The sequence below is a fragment of the Drosophila biarmipes genome, chromosome 3R (genome assembly GCF_025231255.1).
Source record: "Drosophila biarmipes strain raj3 chromosome 3R, RU_DBia_V1.1, whole genome shotgun sequence".
Lineage (NCBI taxonomy): Eukaryota > Metazoa > Arthropoda > Insecta > Diptera > Drosophilidae > Drosophila > Drosophila biarmipes.
In genome coordinates this window covers 6,167,318-6,186,384 of record NC_066616.1, presented here as the reverse complement: position 1 = coordinate 6,186,384, position 19,067 = coordinate 6,167,318, and the positions used below count along the sequence as shown (strand labels likewise).

At 46.9% G+C, this 19,067-nt stretch overlaps 5 protein-coding genes across 14 annotated transcripts in view; 2 read left to right on the top strand and 3 right to left on the bottom strand.

Annotated features, from left to right (window-relative positions):
* The window catches only part of LOC108027180 (zinc finger protein zfp-1), a 30,519-nt gene extending 27,680 nt beyond the window's left edge, over positions 1-2,839 (top strand). For 3 of the 9 annotated variants that reach the window (XM_017098468.3, XM_017098471.3, XM_017098477.3), the window contains 4 exons: positions 59-527; positions 650-1,181; positions 1,622-1,867; positions 1,930-2,839. In XM_017098468.3, coding sequence (XP_016953957.1) covers positions 59-527; positions 650-1,181; positions 1,622-1,663 — 1,043 coding nt within the window. In that variant the 3' untranslated portion in view covers positions 1,664-1,867; positions 1,930-2,839. Of the gene's footprint in view, positions 1-58; positions 532-649; positions 1,182-1,621; positions 1,868-1,929 lie in introns of those variants that run through there. The other 6 variants (XM_017098472.3, XM_017098480.3, XM_050889438.1 and 3 more) reach the window with 4 other exon arrangements.
* Positions 2,704-3,476, bottom strand: LOC108027183 (enhancer of yellow 2b transcription factor). Of its 2 annotated transcripts, none has more exons than XM_050889449.1 (3): positions 3,257-3,476; positions 3,045-3,187; positions 2,704-2,992 (listed from the first exon to the last, which is right to left on the bottom strand). In XM_050889449.1, the coding sequence occupies exons 1-3, from the start codon at positions 3,331-3,333 to the stop codon at positions 2,835-2,837; spliced, it is 378 nt and encodes a 125-aa protein (XP_050745406.1). In that variant the 5' UTR covers positions 3,334-3,476; the 3' UTR covers positions 2,704-2,834. The 2 variants fall into 2 exon arrangements, with proteins under 2 accessions (XP_050745406.1, XP_016953973.1); XM_017098484.3 differs by having other exon boundaries at positions 3,049-3,187; positions 3,257-3,469.
* Positions 3,477-8,566: 5,090 nt separating this feature from the next.
* Positions 8,567-10,925, bottom strand: LOC108027303 (tubulin alpha-1 chain). Its single transcript, XM_017098695.3, has 2 exons — positions 10,762-10,925; positions 8,567-10,171 (listed from the first exon to the last, which is right to left on the bottom strand). Exons 1-2 carry the CDS (start codon positions 10,762-10,764, stop codon positions 8,822-8,824), a joined length of 1,353 nt encoding a protein of 450 aa, XP_016954184.1. The 5' UTR covers positions 10,765-10,925; the 3' UTR covers positions 8,567-8,821.
* A 3,938-nt stretch (positions 10,926-14,863) lies between these two features.
* LOC108027393 (terminal uridylyltransferase Tailor) lies at positions 14,864-17,798 on the top strand. The gene is made up of 9 exons (XM_017098829.3): positions 14,864-15,088; positions 15,427-15,564; positions 15,615-16,062; positions 16,278-16,502; positions 16,561-16,667; positions 16,728-16,863; positions 16,922-17,098; positions 17,154-17,355; positions 17,449-17,798. Exons 1-9 carry the CDS (start codon positions 14,990-14,992, stop codon positions 17,648-17,650), a joined length of 1,734 nt encoding a protein of 577 aa, XP_016954318.1. The 5' UTR covers positions 14,864-14,989; the 3' UTR covers positions 17,651-17,798.
* LOC108027394 (dephospho-CoA kinase) lies at positions 17,794-18,866 on the bottom strand. Its single transcript, XM_017098830.3, has 3 exons — positions 18,659-18,866; positions 18,283-18,574; positions 17,794-18,210 (listed from the first exon to the last, which is right to left on the bottom strand). Exons 1-3 carry the CDS (start codon positions 18,768-18,770, stop codon positions 17,904-17,906), a joined length of 711 nt encoding a protein of 236 aa, XP_016954319.1. The 5' UTR covers positions 18,771-18,866; the 3' UTR covers positions 17,794-17,903.
* Positions 18,867-19,067: the final 201 nt, after the last annotated feature.

The following is a 19,067-nucleotide window of genomic DNA, read 5'->3' as shown; positions in this document are numbered from 1 at the left end:
TTTCGTGGAGATGGAACAGCAACAACGGGGTACTCACAATCTAACCAAATGCTTACAGCCGCCATGTCGACAACGGCAGCTCCAACAACCACCACAACAACCTCAACAACAACAGCAACATCAACTTGTACAACTTCTGTCATTTCCACACTAGCTTCCAGCGGCAACAGCGGCGGCAGCAGCATCGGACTCGGCAGCAACATCAGCGCCCTGAATGCGGCCACCACAATCGCTGCGGCCGTTTCGCTGGCCACCACTGCCATCAATACCACCATCCCGACCATGGCCAATAGCCGACCCACGGTGGCAGCAGCGAGCTCCACCGCAGTGGTGTTGGACTATCGCGGACCAGGGGCCACAAGCAACAGCAGTGGCAGCAACAGCACCAGTGGCAACAATGTAACAAGCAACAGTGTGAACAGCAGCAACAGCAATCCTACAACCTCTGCGAATGCCAGTGGGCCCGCTGCCACATCGATGTCGATCTCTGGCATGAACATGACCAGCGCAGCCAACTTGGGAATGAGGTGAGTTATGTCCTCTAACGTATTGTTAAAACACATGACAAATGTTGTTAAGAAGCAACATTTCGTCATGTTCTATTCAAACACTTCAATAATCAGAAAATAATCATGTTCTATTCTTACAGACACGTTTCTGCGGCCCATTCGTACAACAACGCCGGAAACAGCAACAGCAGCGTGGGGACCTTGAGTGCCAACAGCGCCGCCAATAGCAACAGCTTGCATCACCAGCATCCTTCGCAGCTGCAGCAGCAACAGGCGCAACACCAGTCGCATCCTTCGCAGCAGCAGCAGCAACAGCAGCACGCGCAACAAGTGCAGCAGCATCTGCACCAGTCGCACCACACCAGCGCCGCTGTGGCAGCCGCCCACATGCTGGGCGTGGGCATGAGCCTGGGCGCTGGAGGTGGGGCTGCTGCTGGCATCGGACGAGGTGGGTCAGCGACAGCCATGGCTGCAACAGCAGCAACAACCACAACTACTTTTACGACCACAGCGGGCACGGGCATGGGTCAGCAGCACCACCACCCACACCCACACCAACATCCTAGCATTCAGATTCAAGTGGGTGGCGGCGGCGTTGGCGTTGACGGTTTAAGTAGCACCTCCTCCTCCTATGCGGTGCACCACGCGGCTCTCTACAGCACGCATCACCAGGTAGTAGAGTGCGTGCGAGCGAGTTCCTGTGTGTGTGTCAGTGTCAGTGTGATTGTGGGTGCATGTCCTTGCCACATGAGAATCCATAATCCATATGCCAGTGCCTGTTATTCGTGCATTCTCACCTTTTCATTTTGCGCCAGCTCCATGTCTCATCTACAGCACCACTCACTACCCTCCAATCACTCGATCAGCCAACCAATTGGAAAAGCCAAAGAAATTTTCAAAACACACACGCCACGATTTCGAACTCATCTGCTTTTGCGCCCATCTGGTTCATTGTTAATATCCCATTGCTGTTGGCAGATAACCCCGAAATTGTTTGTTGTCCTTGTGTGTCAGGCTGAAAGAGAACCCAGTTGTTGAACTTATACTCCCAAAGCAAACCTAAATATCCATTCCTGTGGGACGCCTACTGAATAATGCATTTCTTCTTCCAGTCCCAACTAAGGCGCGACGATAACATCGCCAAAACTAGCTGAAAGTCGTACCGTGAGCAAGGGCTTCAGCAGCCGCAGCAGCTGAAGAAGAAGCAATCCGTGAGCAAGCGAGGAGGGCGTGACAACAGCAGCAGCAGCAGTGGCAGCAATCATGGCAACAGCAAACTGGCCCAGCAGGGCAAACACGACCAGCTGAAGTCGGCGGAGCCTGGCTTTCAGCAGCTGATCGACAAAAATGACGATGATGTAGGTGCTAGAAGATTCTCTAATTGGTTGTCCAAGCAATTTATCGAATTCTGTTGCTACAGCTCAGCAGCCACAGCAGCTCTTCCACCTTCTCCTCCTCCTCGCAGCAGCAATCTTCGGTGGACTACGAGGCGGAGGACGAGAACGAGGACAAACAGCGTAGGCCACTGCACAAGAACGAGAACGACAGCTTGCTCCATGTGCAGAACTTTCTCAAGTGCTTTGGACCCAATGCCTTCGCACAGGCAAGGGCACCACCTGCAGCAACAGCTACAAAGTCTATGGGCATCGTCAAGTCGTCGGGTGGAGGAGGAGAGCTGCGTGCCTGGCGCCAGGGCTATTGCCCCCCAATCAGTACAGTTCAAGTAGCCACCACAGTAGCAACATCGCAGGCAATCCCATCGACAACCTTTGCTGAGAGCACAGCCACAGATACACCAATGTTTCAAGCCCAGTCAAGTGCAAACCACAAACCAACCAAGTTTCAAATAAACACCAAGTTTCTGCGCAAACCGCGCACGAAACTGCTGAAAATGCTGCCAACGGCAACGGCGGCACCAGTTCCCAAGCAGCAGGAGCAACTGCAGCAGCCGCAGCTGTTCAACGATGATTCCAACGCCAAATTCAAAGACTTTTCAATCGACTCGCTATTGAATAAGTAAACGTAAACCCTAACGGAGTAGCAGTTACAACTTAGCCTTATTATTTGTAGCATAATTAAACGAACATGTACAAGCAGAGCCCAAGCCGCGTTCCTAGTTTCCCCTGCCAACAAAACCACCACAGATTTTGTTTAGCCAATCGAGTACCCATAACATGAACATAGCAACAACGTATTATAACTACAATTAGGTTGTTTATTTATTACATGCATATTGTTTAACAAATGGCGCAATTCATAACTAGCGTAAGAATGTAAATATCTACTTAATACGAGATAATAAACCACAAACAGATGTGCTAGAATTTAAATTCTGCAGGCAGTGTGACTATGGTGAATGCTCTGGAGGACTCGGAGTTCTGGATGGCCAGTCAGTTCTGCTCCTGTGGCAAGGAGGAGTCCAGGGCAGCGCGCACGCGCATAAGCATCTCCTTCCGAATGACGTCGGGGACCAGGGCGCGAGCCTGCTTAGAGGTAATGTGGGTTAATGAGGTGCCCCCAGGAGTTGCCACTGACCTACATGGGGGACTATCTCGGCAGCCAGCTGATCATGGGTCAGGTTGGACACGCCGCGCTCCTCGATGGTATGGCGTATCATGTCCTCGATGTCCTTGCGCCAGCCGCACTCCGAGAGCCGCTTCTGCAGCAGGTCCTTCAATCTGTAGGGGTGCCAGCAGGTATCCAGAGTTATATCCAGAGGAGGCTTCAACTCCTATAAAGCAACTTACGCGACGCTATCGCGGCTGTTTAGTTTGACATCATCTCCACGATCGGCCTCTGTGCCTGCTTCCTTGCTGTTGGGCATGGTTTCAGCGGTATATTTCGACAGTTCAACGTTTCCTGGATTCTATGAAAAATTTTAAGCGCGAGACGTTGGAATTTGTTTGGAAACCCAAAGCAGTGTTTTGACGATGAGCTAGTTATAGGGACTTGGATAGTTGGAACTAGTTCCGAACGGACGTGACTGCCGGTCACGATTCAAGGCTTGTAAAATGTTACTGAGTTCCCACTTATTCTCTGTTTTCAATGTAAATGCGAATGTTTATTGGACATTTTTTAAAATTATACACATGTAGGATCATTTAGATGGAATTCCACCTTATCGTGTAGAGCAAGTAACCATCTTGTTAAAATATTGAAGATTAATTTAACAACAAAAAATAATAATAATGATTTAAGATCACCATGCTTTTAGAAATGTAAGTAATGATATGAAGTGCTTCGTTAACCCAGTAACCTTTGATCCCGTGACAAATATTTGAAATACGAGTATGTACCTTGCAATGTGTGAAAGTGACTGGAAACTATTCGTCGTGCTTCCTTGACCGAAGTCCCATCTCTAGGTATTTATGTTTTTTGTTTTGGTTTGATAATTCTGCAATGGACTTGCTGCGAGAATTCGACATAAAGCATGAATTTAGCTTCGATGGCCTCGAACAGGAGCAGGTGGGTAATACATTGGCGCAGTGGACTCCTGGCCAATGGATGCTCCCGTGGTGGAGCAAGGCCTGCTTCGAGATAAGAAGTTGGAACTCTCACCTGTCTGTTTATTGATTTTAATGACGCATACCTGCAGTACACACCAACTACCCGATCGCGGTGCGCCACTCCGGACCTAACGACTCCGGCCACCTATGCCCACATCGCCGACCTCAAGCGGAGGCTGTCCAGCGGACAGTACACACTTCGCGACAAGCGCGGTCGGAGCAAGGTGTGGCAGCTGTTCGCGGTGATTGTGGACGAGAACGGGGATGACATCGAAAACTTTGTGGCCTGCCGCAACTGCTACAATGTCCACAAGTTCCATTTGAGCACGTCCAATCTGATGAAGCACAAATGCGCCCTGAAGCTGGAGGCCCTGGCCAACAATTCGGAGGCGAAGGCAGCTCCAGGCGTTCCCGTGGACGAGGAAACCATGAAGAAGGTCCTGGGAGCTGTAACTGCCTGGTCCGTTTACAACTGCCGGCCACCTAACATAGTCGAGGACTCGGAGTTCGTAAATCTGGTGGGCATGCTTCTTAGCATTGGAGCCACCTACGGCGAGAAAATCAAGATCAAGGAACTCCTTCCCCAGGCAACAGCTGTGTCCCGCAACATATCCGACATATACGAAAGACACCAGAGAAGCTTGTCCGAGGATCTTGTGGCCATACGTGCCATTGGTTACAGCATGTCCATGTTCGTATACACCGATAAATTTCTGGAGCGCCATGCCGTGCTCACCATGCACTACATTCAGGAATCCGCTGTGATCAACCGCTTGCTGGGCGTATCCACCATAAGCGGAGAACCCACTGCTGGAGGTGAGATAGGTGCAGAACGACTTTATCTTGCTCCAATCGTTTATGTTTCTTTTATTTTTAGACAAAACCATTCTTGATACGGTGGCGTCGACTCTTCAAAAATTCAACTGCAATGGGGATGCCCCGGTGATGGTTACGGAAAACGATGAGAGTATGAAAACTGCCTTCGGTCAGCAACACAACCCGTGCATCAACACACAGCTGAACCAAGCGATTTACAAGACTTTCAGTGAGACGCCACAGCTGCAGGTTCTGTTCGAAAAATGCATCCAGTATTGCACAGCCCGGCAAAGATCTAGATATGCCTTTTACACGCCGTTGGACAGAATAATTGGTGCCTTTAGAAACGTAGAGCAGCATTGGGGTACAGTTTCGAAGGACATTGTAATGCAGGCTAGTGAAAGCATTACGCTGCCTAATGTAATGGCCATGACTCGAGTCTTGTCCAACTTCGAGACCGCCATAAAGGAGCTGGAGTCCCTCGATGAACCAACACTGCACATGGTAATCCCTCATTTACGAAAGCTTCGCAAACTCTGTTCCGACGTCACGGGTGAAGAAGTTGAGGTAGAGTTGTGCCTGAAGACCGCCTTAAGGCCGCACTTGGAGTGCATAGCCCAGAATTCTATAACCAAGTACCACCAAATAGCCCTGCTACTCTTTCCGCCCACCAACAAGCTGCTCCTCTTCGAGGAGTCCGAAAAGCAAACTATTATAGACAATTGCAGGGCGATGATGGAGTCCTTTTATGTGGAGTCCGATAGCCAGAGGAAGAGGATTCGGTCGGACTGTGAGTACAGCGGTATATTCAGCGATTTCATATCGCCTCGTCTGAGTGACACCAAAACTGACATGATAACCCACGAAATCAACGGCTATCTGAGTATGCAGGTGGTCCTAAGGCCAGACTTCAATCTACTACAGTGGTGGAAGGACAACGAATGTCTGTTCCCTCTTCTTTACAAGGTCAGTTGCAAAGTATTCGCCATTCCAGCCAGCATAGCGTTCTCTAGAAATACATCGATCCAAGCCCGGAGTCTGATCTGCGAAGCATCACGTTCCAACGGAGTTGGCGATCGAGTTGTAGACGAAATAATGTTTCTAAATAATCTTAAGATAGTTTAACATGTTTTAATCGTGGTTGATTTCATGCTTAAACTGTTTTGTTTTGTAATTATATAGTGATAGCCTTAAACTTTAAGGTATTCCATAAGGATTTTGTCTGTACAGTAAAAGACAATTATAAGCAGGCAACACCCGTGTATTTACTGAACTCTGGACGACTGCTACGAATTTTAAAAATAATAGTTGCAGATTAAAACAAGGGAGAACGCTGTGTCGAGTGCATCGACCATCAGATACCCTTTACTCAGCTTAAGGGAGCAAAAGAGAAATTGAGATATATAAGCAGCAAAGCGAACACCTCCTATCCGCTTTCTCAATATATAGCAATGTGGGCGGCAGACAGATTACGGCGTTTTGGCCATCTGTGGGCGTTGGAGTAGGCCTGGCATATTTTTATAAGTCAAACGATAGGTATTTATAAGACTAATACATTTCAGTTAAAAATTGCCGAAAATGTTAGGGCGGTTTGTGTGAACTTGGAAAATTTTTTGGCTCAAAAGATAGGTAGAATGAGACGAATATATTTCAGGTAAAATTTGGATTCTAGCATAAAAGCTAAAGCTAAAAAAACTAAATAAACAGCTCTTGTGGAGAGTGTAAAATCAATTGTCAGTTAAAATGTAGAATGTATACATACGTATGTAGAATACATATCGACATGAGCGTCTACATAAATGGCTCCTTTTAAGGCCTTTTCACACTATGCTGGGTTAACTATAGCTGCCGCGGAAGGAGGTCCTTGTAGGACTCCCTGCGGAGCGACGCCTTCTTGTACGCCCACCGCAAACGCACATCGATGAACCCCAATTTCGCCCAGACCCTGCAGAGGTGCTCGTGGTCGTACAGAGTGGGGTTTTCCCTAGCACCTGCTAGGGAAAAATGTTCCCATTTTTGTCCGTCAGTGCGCCGACAACGAGTCGGTCGAGGCATTTGGTGTCCGCAAAATAGTGGACAACGTCGCGCACTCCTTTTCCAATGGCCTCTTGGTCCAGGACGCAATGGAAGATCAAGAAGGGCGCCGGGTTCCTCAGGAGCCCCTCAAACGCGAAACTTTTATGAACCAAATTTGAAAAGACGTTTTCCAGGGACAAAAATAAAAGTTATTTTATTATTTAAGGAGGGTAGCTCTGGGAAATAGGGTCATTGAGACCAGTTTGTTGTAATTTATTTATTTTCGCATTGAAAACCAACCATTTTAACTTTTTCGTAATTGGTCATAAATAACTATTATGTAACTATAACTCTCTGATACAAAAAATTAAAATTTTCGTAGCTTAGTTTGAGTGCTACTTTTGAAGTAAAAATCATTAGAGTGTTTTGAGCACTCCATGAATCAGAGCTCGATTGTGCGACTGGTTAGTCATAAGACCTCCCACTCAGTCCTCCCACGTCGGTCTCAAAAAGTCTCTGTGAGCCGGTTCCGAGGTGTCGTCATAAAAATGCGTTGGCTTGGCACCTTCCGTCTACAAATATAGTCATACAAATCTGTTTGCCAGCTCTGATTTCACGAAGCCAACTGTTTCCATTTTTGGCCCCAAAAGCGTAATTCAATGCCGAAAGTTTTTCAAATTGGGGTTGAGCCTGGGGTATTGGGTAAACGTTAGACGTAACCTATTTTGAGGGCAAGATACACCCGGTTCTGCGGGCACTTCTAGTAAACGACGTCAGACATAACCTCAATGAAGGGCGCCGGTCTGTGCCGCTAAGTGCATTTATTTATACGCACATACGTGTGTATGTATGTAGCGCATTTCCTCTCATTGCAGCACATTCGGGTACATATTTTTAGGCCTCTTGGCCCTGCTTGTCTGCATTTACTGCCTGCTTGTTTGGGTCTTTCTGGAAACTCGATAGCAGCTGCAGCAGCTGCCTCCTCGGTCTGTTTCTTGAAAATACCGCATTGGGCGCAGGCAGAGGAGGCGGCTTATACAACACAACAACAAGCCGGTTTACCTAGGCTCAATTTCGTTTTGGGCAAATCAACCCCCACATAAGGCCGGATCACGGAGTACATACACAAATACATATGCATATGCAATCGAGGTCACTCGAATAGCGCTCAAACACTCGTCAAAAAATTGGCAAGTCCTCTGGGCCACACTTCAATCCTTTTTTATAATATAAGGATTACTAGTGTAGACTATTCTATAATTTTTGGAATGGTAAGGTCAGCATGTACAACATGGAGACACTGGAAATGAATCAAACTGAAACCATGACTATTATTTTGACCCCTGCTGTAATCAAGTATACCTACATAGTCACATTCGCAGTGGCATGTTTGTCGGCAGTTAGGAAATGATGACATCATTTCGCCGGGCTGGCAACGATTATGCTGGGGAATGACTCATCGCCGCCGGAGAATCGATACCAGCAGTGTGGAAAGCCAAGTGCACGCCACACACAGCCTGGTACAGCCTGCACTTGCCACAAGCAGCAGAAAACAGAGGAAAGGCGCAGCAGTGGCCCGAATCGGGGGAAAATAGAAAGCGCTAATTATAGACCAAGAGAGCGGCTGCTCTGCTTTCCCGCAACCAAGACTCCGTCCATTGACCCCTTTCACGCTGGAACGGATCGCTGGGGAAGGAAACCAAGGAAAAGATCTGGGGGTTTTCTTTTTGCTGTCAACACTGTGTCGGGCCGATTTTATTCTTGTACACAACTTATCGCCGAGTTTGCTTGGCTTTTCTGCTATACGTGTCTTTGTGGATAAAATACTATCTGGTTCTTCTTACAAATCTTGTTTTCGTACGCTTTACTGTGTTGCAGTGAATTTTTTGTTGCGATTGGAAGCGTGGACATTGATTTCGACGGTTGGCCCGCCCACCAATGACGCTCCAAGCGAGCGTTGGAGTGGCGCTACGCTTAGTACTCCTCAGCACCCTCGCCCTCGCCGTCTCCGGAGTCCATGCCGACCTCCTCGTAGTCCTTCTCCAGGGCAGCCAAATCCTCACGGGCCTCGGAGAACTCTCCCTCCTCCATACCCTCACCGACGTACCAGTGGACGAAGGCGCGCTTGGCGTACATCAGATCGAACTTGTGATCCAGACGGGCCCAGGCCTCGGCGATGGCCGTGGTGTTGGACAACATGCACACGGCACGCTGCACCTTGGCCAGATCGCCTCCAGGCACCACGGTGGGTGGCTGGTAGTTGATGCCGACCTTGAAGCCAGTGGGGCACCAGTCGACGAACTGGATGGTGCGCTTGGTCTTGATGGTGGCAATGGCGGCGTTCACGTCCTTGGGCACCACATCACCGCGGTACAGCATGCAGCAAGCCATGTACTTGCCGTGACGGGGGTCGCACTTGACCATCTGGTTGGCTGGCTCGAAGCAGGCGTTGGTGATCTCAGCCACCGACAGCTGCTCGTGGTAGGCCTTCTCGGCGGAGATGACCGGTGCGTAGGTCACCAGCGGGAAGTGGATACGGGGGTAGGGCACCAAGTTGGTCTGGAATTCAGTCAGATCCACGTTCAGGGCACCATCGAACCGCAGGGAGGCGGTGATCGAGGACACGATCTGGCCGATCAGACGGTTCAGGTTGGTGTACGTGGGCCGCTCAATGTCCAGGTTGCGGCGGCAGATGTCGTAGATAGCCTCGTTGTCGACCATGAAGGCGCAGTCAGAGTGCTCCAGGGTGGTGTGCGTGGTCAGGATCGAGTTGTAGGGCTCGACCACTGCAGTGGACACCTGGGGGGCTGGGTAGATGGCGAACTCCAGCTTGGACTTCTTGCCGTAGTCCACGGAGAGACGCTCCATCAGCAGCGAGGTGAAGCCAGAGCCGGTGCCTCCACCGAAGGAGTGGAAGATCAGGAAGCCCTGCAGACCGGTGCACTGGTCGGCCAGCTTGCGAATCCTGTCCAGAACCAGGTCGACGATCTCCTTGCCGATGGTGTAGTGACCACGGGCGTAGTTGTTCGCCGCGTCCTCCTTGCCGGTGATCAACTGCTCGGGGTGGAACAGCTGGCGGTAGGTGCCGGTACGGACCTCGTCCACCACGGTGGGCTCCAGATCGACGAACACGGCACGGGGCACGTGCTTGCCGGCTCCGGTCTCGCTGAAGAAGGTGTTGAACGAGTCATCACCTCCGCCCACGGTCTTGTCGGAGGGCATCTGGCCGTCGGGCTGGATGCCGTGCTCCAGGCAGTACAGCTCCCAGCAGGCGTTTCCGATCTGGACACCAGCCTGGCCGACATGGATGGAGATACATTCACGCTGTGGGCGAAAGAGGGGGAAGAGATGATTAATTCCACGCCCCAGAAAAATCGATTGCCGCAGAACCGCGCCCAACTTGAGCCGGCCCTGCGTGCGAGCGAGATGGCTACGTGGTATACACAATTCTCTGCTCTACTTTGCCGACGCCGGAATTTTACTCGGTCGCCATTTTCTGCTAATCTACAGTTATGCGTCAAAATCTTAAATAGAACTCGATCAAGAAGACCAGGAAATGACAATCCCTGTGCAAAAGTTGTTCAACGAAACTTTTCTGTCTACTTTGAATGAAAATATTAGTTTTTGCTTAAGAAATCAGGCCTAGGGGAAATAAATGCATGTTTTTGAAATCTTTTCTTAATCTTTGCGTAGCTTTTACCGCTTTTCACTTGGTTCCCCCTTATTATACGCCGATTTTCTCCAGCTTTCCAAGGCGTTCTCTTTGCGAAAAAAAACATGACGTCATCACTTTTAGAGAAAGAAAAGGCAGACCGGTCGCCATTTTGGGAAGAAAAACCAGCTTCGCGTTGCTCGCTTATTGAATTGTGTGCGCTACTTTCTATTACTACAAATGTTCACAGAAATGTACTCACCATATTGAGTTTTTAGTGGGTTTTTCACACGCGACAAGGAAAATTCACAGAAAGTGTAGAGCTACGGTTTCGAGGTCTGACTCTGAGAGCGAATACGTTCGGACTGCCGGCTATGAGGCTTGACAAACGTAAAACGGATATGAAACGCCGCGCGCAGGCTGCTTTATATAGGCGCCGGGGCTGGGTGGCCAGACAGGGGTTGGAAAAATATACCAAAGTATATGTCGATACGCGTTGAATAAAAATAAATACTTAAATCGTGAAATTTCGCCCGATGAATTCGCAGCGGTGGCGGATGGTCACACCAGCTGGTTTTAACAGAGTCTTTTAACAGAAATGTAAAGGTACAGCAGCTGCAGAGGAAAAGCCGCGGCGCATCCTCGTCGCACTGTGCCACTGTTAGAAAATCTTAACAGCACGTTAGGAATCGCTGAAACACCGCGCCACTGTGGTGAAAAAAGGGAAAAAGAGGCGTTAATCTGCACATTAAGCGATTGGCCAAGTCTTCTAAATTCCAGGCATCTTCATCACCATTGCTTTCCCAAACTAGGAGACCTAATTTGAAGATACTTGCTCCTATTACACCTGGAATTCGTCCAGAAATGAGGCACATGGAGGAGACCATGGCATATTTAAGACCGAGATTGAAGCCGTTAATTGAAGACCATTTCATTGTAAGACAGTTTTGGCTGAAAATAAATAATTTAAAATCAAGCCGAATTTTTAAAATTTAAAGTTTAAGTTTAAGCCCTGGTTTAATTCTTATTTCTCGATAATTTAATTCGAATTCGATTAAATTATTTGAATGTGAGAGCCGGTCCAGCTATATCTATACTTGGAATTTTGTATTTTAATTTGTAAATATTTTTTATACTTATTAATTATTATTGTTTTATAAAGAATTGCGAGCGCCATGATCAGGTCTTTCGCATTTCACTCCGATTAGTAAAGCTAATTTAAAATTACAACATGTATCTATTAATGATCGTGCTTGCAAGAGGCACTTTAAGCCTTTTGGGCTCTAGTCTAAGAAAAAAAATTATGCCAACTGAAGAGCGAAGTTCTGAGCACGTTTATAAACTTCCCGATACCTTTCGTCGATCGAAGTCCATTCTCTGTTCCATACAGAAATTTAAGAGAATAAAAATCGTTAAAATTTAGCAGAATTATAGGTAAAGCAATGGTCTAATTCTTCAAATCGAGATGACTTCGTTTAGTAAAATATTGGCAAAACAATTCTGAGGCGAACTTTAGGTAAAATTGCGCCTTAAAAGAGATTTGAAAATAGTGGTATCTGGAAAACATCTACTGTGAAATAGAAAGGATGAATTTATCTTTTCGTAATAGGGCCTAACACTGTCAATTTCATCAACCTCTTGATACGCGATCCTTGTAACAGGTAGCATGAAAACTGGTATACTGACAAGCAAAAGTAAAAAATAAATAGATAATGAGCTTGAAGCTAAAGAACGATTTATGAGTTTAACAAAATAAGCAATAATGAAGAAAAAACTAGTGTGAATATTAAAACCGGATTACAAAACTAATTGATGGGTGATTCAGGGCATCCAGTGCAGGAAACTTAAGCTGCGCTAGAAAGGCGTACGTGTGGTGGTAGTTCTCCATGCGAAACACCAGCACAGATGTTGGAGATGTTGTCTGTGGGCGCTCTCTAACCCGGGTCCAGATCTCTTTTAATTCTCAACATGCCATCTGGTATTTGTCGTAGAAAAAGATATAATGAAACTTTTTAAATAACATCAAAACTGAAGACTTGTTTTTTAATTTATTAATATGTTCAAATTCAATTAACATAAATTTTGTTATTTATTAAATTTGTGTGGTAATGAAATGCTTTTCTTCTGTTGTTTTTATTGCTGGAGGTTTTTAAAGAACTCAGTTAGATCTGCTAGAAGGTCGGGGGCCGGCCCAGGCCCGCAGGAACTAGAATCGGTAACCGCAAAAAGAGCAATAAAAATTTTGTTCAAAACCGTATGACGAATGAGCGAATATGCCCTGAAAGAAAAACGAAAAGCAAGCGGTCCAAGGGGTGTGTTTTTGGGGTGTCGAAATATTATTCGACTTATGAAATCGGAACTGGTTCAATATCGCATGTAAATGGGAGCCACTTACTAATTTAAACGAGCTGTTAAAGTCTTAACAGTTCTGTTTAAAAATCTCTGCAGTTAACATTTTATCGCGCCAGTGAGGCGCAAAGGGAAAACGCCGATCGCGACGACGGCGCCACTGCGGCCGTGTTCCAGATTTCACATCGTTCTCAATAATTCGAAATTCAAAGACAAGTTCGAAGAGTCTTTTGCGAAATAACTGCACGGGTTCGATTTTCCCTCTGTTGTTAACTCGTAAAATTCGGCTGGTAGACTTAAATCCGACAGCATGCACATTAATAGTTCAAAACTTATAGTCGAGTGCCTCAACTATCTGATTCCCGTTACTCAGCTTAACTTCTTTTCTAATGCATTTTGAAGATCTTAATCTTGTTTTGTAGGTTATATCATTACCTACTATTTAGTAAAACTTGAAGCCATTTGAAAATATCACGCCAAACTGTAAAAAAGTCAAGTTTTACAGTTTTCGACTCTGGTTATTTTTTTAACAACATCCCCTTGGGCTTTTCCAGCTCTTCTATGCGATTATGCATATGTTGGGTAACCATTGTACCATTTCCGAGGGAAAAGCATTCATTAATTGTCGTGTCAGAACCATACTCGCAAAAATATACCGCAGTATACTATTTTATTTCATGTATAACATAATTTCTAGGAAATAAATGTTTTTTGTGGAACGAGAGGAATGTTGGTGGGCGCAAGTCATCGATGTTTGCTAAAGCTTTTGACTATCGATAATATCGATGATACTATCTATTGTTTATCAACCCTACTGCGATGGGATGTGACACTTTGCACTTTTTGTCTTTATAGCTAGCTGTATGATTTCCGCCACAGATTACTCACTTAACTGGTTCACCCATAAGGCAGGCCTCCAAACAGTGTTGTAGGCCACATCTGACGCAGTTTAAGAGCTTTTGTCAATGATTTTTTGACGCGAGCGGTGTCCGCGTCGATTGTGTAAGTGTAACGCACGAGCACATTAGACCGCTAGGCTACAAATTTTCGACTTGCTTCTTTGATTTACAAGTCGAAATTTTTCGCCAAACTAGTCAATTATAAACAAATCTAATAATAACTAAACCTATCTATTTCATTAAAAAAATAATAAAGTAAAGTAAAGTAAACTGATAAACTAAATAAGACTCTTTGAAACTAAAAATTAAAATAACAAAAAAAACTTTCCTCAAATATGTCGTATTCTGATATATTATCCCATTGCTGACCAACAGAAGAACGAACATTTTTCCCAGAGTGTGTGGAGTTTTGGCCCAGATGTAGTAGAGAATGTGTCAAAGTATGTGTTCGAAACTGTCAGTGACAGGACGAACAAATTTGGAGTCTTAGATTTCTAGAATAATGTTCTCCCGAATTATAGCTCGATAATTTTGATTAATTTCATTAGTTATCAATTAAAATAAAAATTGCATAAGAAGGGAAATTCTTTCAATTAAAATATTAATTCATAATAATGACAACAACAAATGTCACAATGACAATGATAAAAAGTTCGGTGTCGTCTAGTATATTAATTGCGAGACATCCAGGACGTAGTTCAACTAGGACTAGGACTGTTTTCTTAACAGTGTAAGAAAATATATATCTGTGGAACATTGAACGGTGAATTTCATACGAAAAGCACGTATCACGTATTACTCAACGGTTATTTTACACACATACAAAAATTGTAAAATAAAATAAGCTGGGAAAAAAAGTACGTGAAAGTGTATCATTGTTTCTAGCTTTGCAGCGGGGAGTCTTGAATGGCGACAGCCTTGCTTGCGGTTAAAAATTAAATATGTGCAATTTCATTTTTTGTTTAGCGGCGACTTTAACCATTACCGTTTGCAAACGGTTAAACTAATGGTTTCACCACAATAAGATGTGTCACCCTCAAACCGTTTAAAGTGACCGTTTGCGACAGCGGATACACACACCTGTCGATTGGCTGCTGTGCCATCTCTGGTTGTTTTCGTGTTTCTGCTTTGTGCACACACTGAACGGCTGTAATTCGTGTGTTCAACGCTGTTTTCAACGCTAGCGAGCTTGCTGCCGTTAATTATTCAAAGGGAGAAACCGAAGGCAGTCTCACAGGCACCATGCGAATCGAAGCAGAGGACTCCTTCTGGCTGGAAAAGGCGGTCTGCTGCCGTGCGGAACGACAGTACTACGAGACACTCAATCGGCGGAAAACCAGTGTGAGTAGGGGCTGACCTTCGAAGACTTCAGGCCGTTTCGCTATAACCGATTGAATGGCGGGAACTTTTCAACGGAAGAGCCTGGGCCCTCCCATGGCACCTAATTCCATTAAACCCGATCCGCGCGACAATTCACACATGTGTCGTTCGTATGTCGCGATGTGCTCCAGCAAACGCCCGCACACCCGCAAGCTGGAACAGCCGGCAAGCTCAACGTAGGTGGCTACCCTGCGGAAATCAGCTGGTTCGATAATTCGAATCAACATTCCTATTGGCAGCCAAACAAAGGCGGCGACAGTCGAGTAGCAGCGAGTTCACGTATTCCGATCGCCTTTCAGCTTCCCGCCGCCGCCCCCCTGAGAGCGCCTGCCCCCGCGCCGGCCATAGTCGCGCCCAACATATCCGCCCCCTCGAAGAAGGCCAAGAAGAAAAACAAGACGATGGCCGAGAAGGAGCCGCCAAACAAACTGCTTTACGTGAGTATGCTGCCTTGGCGTTTCCGGCCTAAAGCCCGGCGATCTTGCAGATGAATCCGCTGACCATGGAGGCCAACTTCTTCCTCGAGACCCTCAACTCGGTAAACCAGAAGGCCAATCCGCCGCAGCTGGATCCGCACCTGACCAAGCTGCTGGAGCGCATTATGGTGGGCATCGAGAACTACATGGACAGGAATCCCACGTACGTTCTGCCCCAGGACAAGGCCGCCCCGGGTGAGGGCGTGGTCTTTGTCCAGCCCAAGGAGCTGCAGACGATCAAGCGCACCTTCAACTGCAGTGCCTGTAGCAACCGCATCGTGGGCACATCCATCGCCAAGGCGGTGGCCCACCTGTCGGAGCAGCACCCCAACCCCAACCCCAACCCCAACAATCAGCCAGTTCAGGCACAGCCGGCGCACCCGACACACCCGTCCAGGCAGGAGAAGAAGCAGACCCTGGTGAAGGCCCGTCAGCAGATGACGGTGCAGCTGCCCAAGAGTAGGTCACTATTTCACTACAACATGATATAAGTAAACCATATCTATCGATACTTTTAATGTTAAAGCAAGGCCAGAGCTGGAGTTGTCCTGCCCTTTTAAAAGAAATGGTTAAACAGCTGGCAAATGTATTTTCATTTGGAAACTAAATACTCTTTTAGATACTCCTTTTTTCGGCTATCCCTTATCTATTTCCTCATCCCTTGAACATTTCAGAGGCCAAAGCAATGATTGTGGGCGAGATCACGAATGTGTTTAAGGACAAGTACCCCATAGCAGACAAGTTGAAGGTGATTCCCGAGTACGACATCATCGAACAGGCTCTTTGCAATCTGTTATCTCCGGGCTTCCCCAAGCAGCCGCTGCGCGTCTACAAGTTTGGCTCTCGCATCACCGGCATAGGTTCACGGTCCTCGGATCTCGATGTTTTTGTGGATATTGGTAAGTAGGGACTGTGATCGCTATTCGAGCCTTTCTATGTTGACCTTCGGATTGACAGGCAACACCTTTCATACGTTCGAACACCGTGCTTCCAATACGACCATCACCAAGCTGCGGGCGATGCGAAAGTTCTTCTGCGGCAGCGACGATTGGCGCATTATTAACGTGAGGAGTGCCATAAGGGTTCTAGGTTACCACAGTCACAATCGGTATGTTCCTTTGCAGGTCATTGAGCAGGCCCGAGTTCCCATTATCAAGACCTGCCATTTGCCCACCGGCATCGAGTGCGATATTTGCCTAAACAGCTTGGGCTTCTGTAACACAAATCTGTTGAAATACATATTCGAGTCACAGCCACTGAGTAAGGAGAAACGTCCGAGCAATGTCCACGTAATCTCTTTGCTATTGCTTCTCTGCAGCTCAATATATGTGCATATATGTAAAGAACTGGCTGGAGCGCTGCAAGCTGACGGAGCAGATCTCGACGTACAGCATTACCCTGATGGTCATCTACTTCCTGCAGCTCCAGCACCTCCTCCCGCCCATAGCGGTGCTGCAAATGGAGGAGTCCGTCAATCAGGGCGTGCTCGTGGGACGTAAGTTTATCTGTGCCGTTTTTGGGGGATTCCCCTGATTACTTTTCGATTACAGCGTGGGTTGTCAACTTCGCACAGAAATCTCCCAGCGAGCTGGGACTGCAGCAAGTAGTGGTGACTGTCCCCGTGGTGAAGGGCTATCTTCGGTCCTTCTTTGCGTACTTTGCCAAATTCGACTATGAACATTTCTTGGTCTGCCCATACTTCGGCCAGGCTGACGCCGAGATACAAAACATTGAGAGGATTCTGCCTACCAGGTAGGATTTTTGATTTCACAAAAAAGGAGAAAGAATTAGCAAACTGTAAATAGTTAATCACTTGTCTAATAATTTATCGCTATTCTATTTTAGGTATTCCGCATATGTGTTGGAGAATCCAGACTGCTCACTGCAGCTTCGAAAACCGATGGTGGTGCAGGATCCCATACAGCTGAACCACAACGTGACCAAAGCAGTGACCAAATACGGACTGCAAACGTTTGTGGACTACTGTCAGCAGACAGCTGAACTACTGGAGGAGCCGTCAACCAATTGGCGCCAGCGCACTACATAATCCCCGAGCGAGGATTATCCAATCTCACTTCCGTCGCTGGCTTGATAAATTTCTGCTTTTTGTTGGCGAAAGACCTATTCTGGTCTCGTCTGATTGTACATTTTAGGCGTTTGGCACGTCTCGACAATATACAATACACTATGTATAAGTGACTTTTGTATATTTCACTAACAAGCGTTTGGAGTGTATAATTGGTTTGGTTTCAATTGCATTAACACGTAAGATAGCGTCGTATGGCACGCATTTGAACGGACTATATCTGCCAGGACTCGGGCAGCCGGTTGAACACCTTCAGCAGCAAGTATATTGTGAAGCCCACGACGAGGGACAGCCCCAGGAAGCTTATGCGGTTGAGCCAGTGCTGCTTGGACTCGCGCATCATGTTGTAAATGCCCATGGCCGCGTTCTCCGCCTCCTCCACGCTGCCGTTGTTGTCGATGACGAAGTGAGACTTCTCGCACTTCTTGTCCAGCGGCATTTGCGACTCCACGCGATGCCGCGCCTCGGATTCGGAGAGCTCGTTGCGGGCTATTAACCTCTCCAGCTGCTTGTCTGGTTCGCTGGAATAGGAGACGGGGGTAGTCTTTAGATTCTCGAAATTACACTACTTCCATGCAAGGAACCCAACCTACCACGACACACAGACGATCTTGTGTATGAAGTCCATCAGGACTCCAGTCTCGAAGAGCAGGGGCAGGTCCAGGACAATCCACGCATGTCCCGTGACCAGCAGTTTGCACACCTGCCAGAAGATCTTGCGATGAATGGTCGGATGGGTGATCTTGTTCAGCTTTCCGCGCAGCTCCTTGTCCTCGAAGATCATCTTGCCCAGGGCGGCGCGATTGATCTCCTTGCTGGGCAGCAGTACCTCGTCTCCGAAGACCTCCCGAATCTGCTGCCAGCACGGCTGACCTGGTTCCACAACTGCGCGATTAAGTAGAGAAAATTAGCGGAAGTGCTCGTTAACTGCGGAGCACAAAGCAGATGAGCTCCGCTTTTCGAACTCACTCTCCCTGGCGATTTTGTCGGCGTCGATGACTGGAATGCCCTGCTGTTCGAACACCTTGCTGACGGTGCTCTTTCCCGTGGCAATGCCACCAGTTACCGCCACAATAAACATTTCTACGGCAGTTAAATTAGTTTGGGACGACAGGAATGGTTTTTATCGTTATTCGTTTATTTTTTCTAAATGTGCAGTGTGACCAACCGAACACATTCTAATCATACCGTTGTTAAAAATACTGAGGTGTACATATGTGCACAGTGGCCATAATTTGTATAATAATTTAAACACTGTTCGTTTACAAATGGTTTCAATCAAGAATCAGTTCACTAAGACTGCTTACCTTAAAATTAATTTTTTTTTTAAATAACTTGCGAGAGCATTTAAAAACCTCATGTTATTTAATGTATAAAT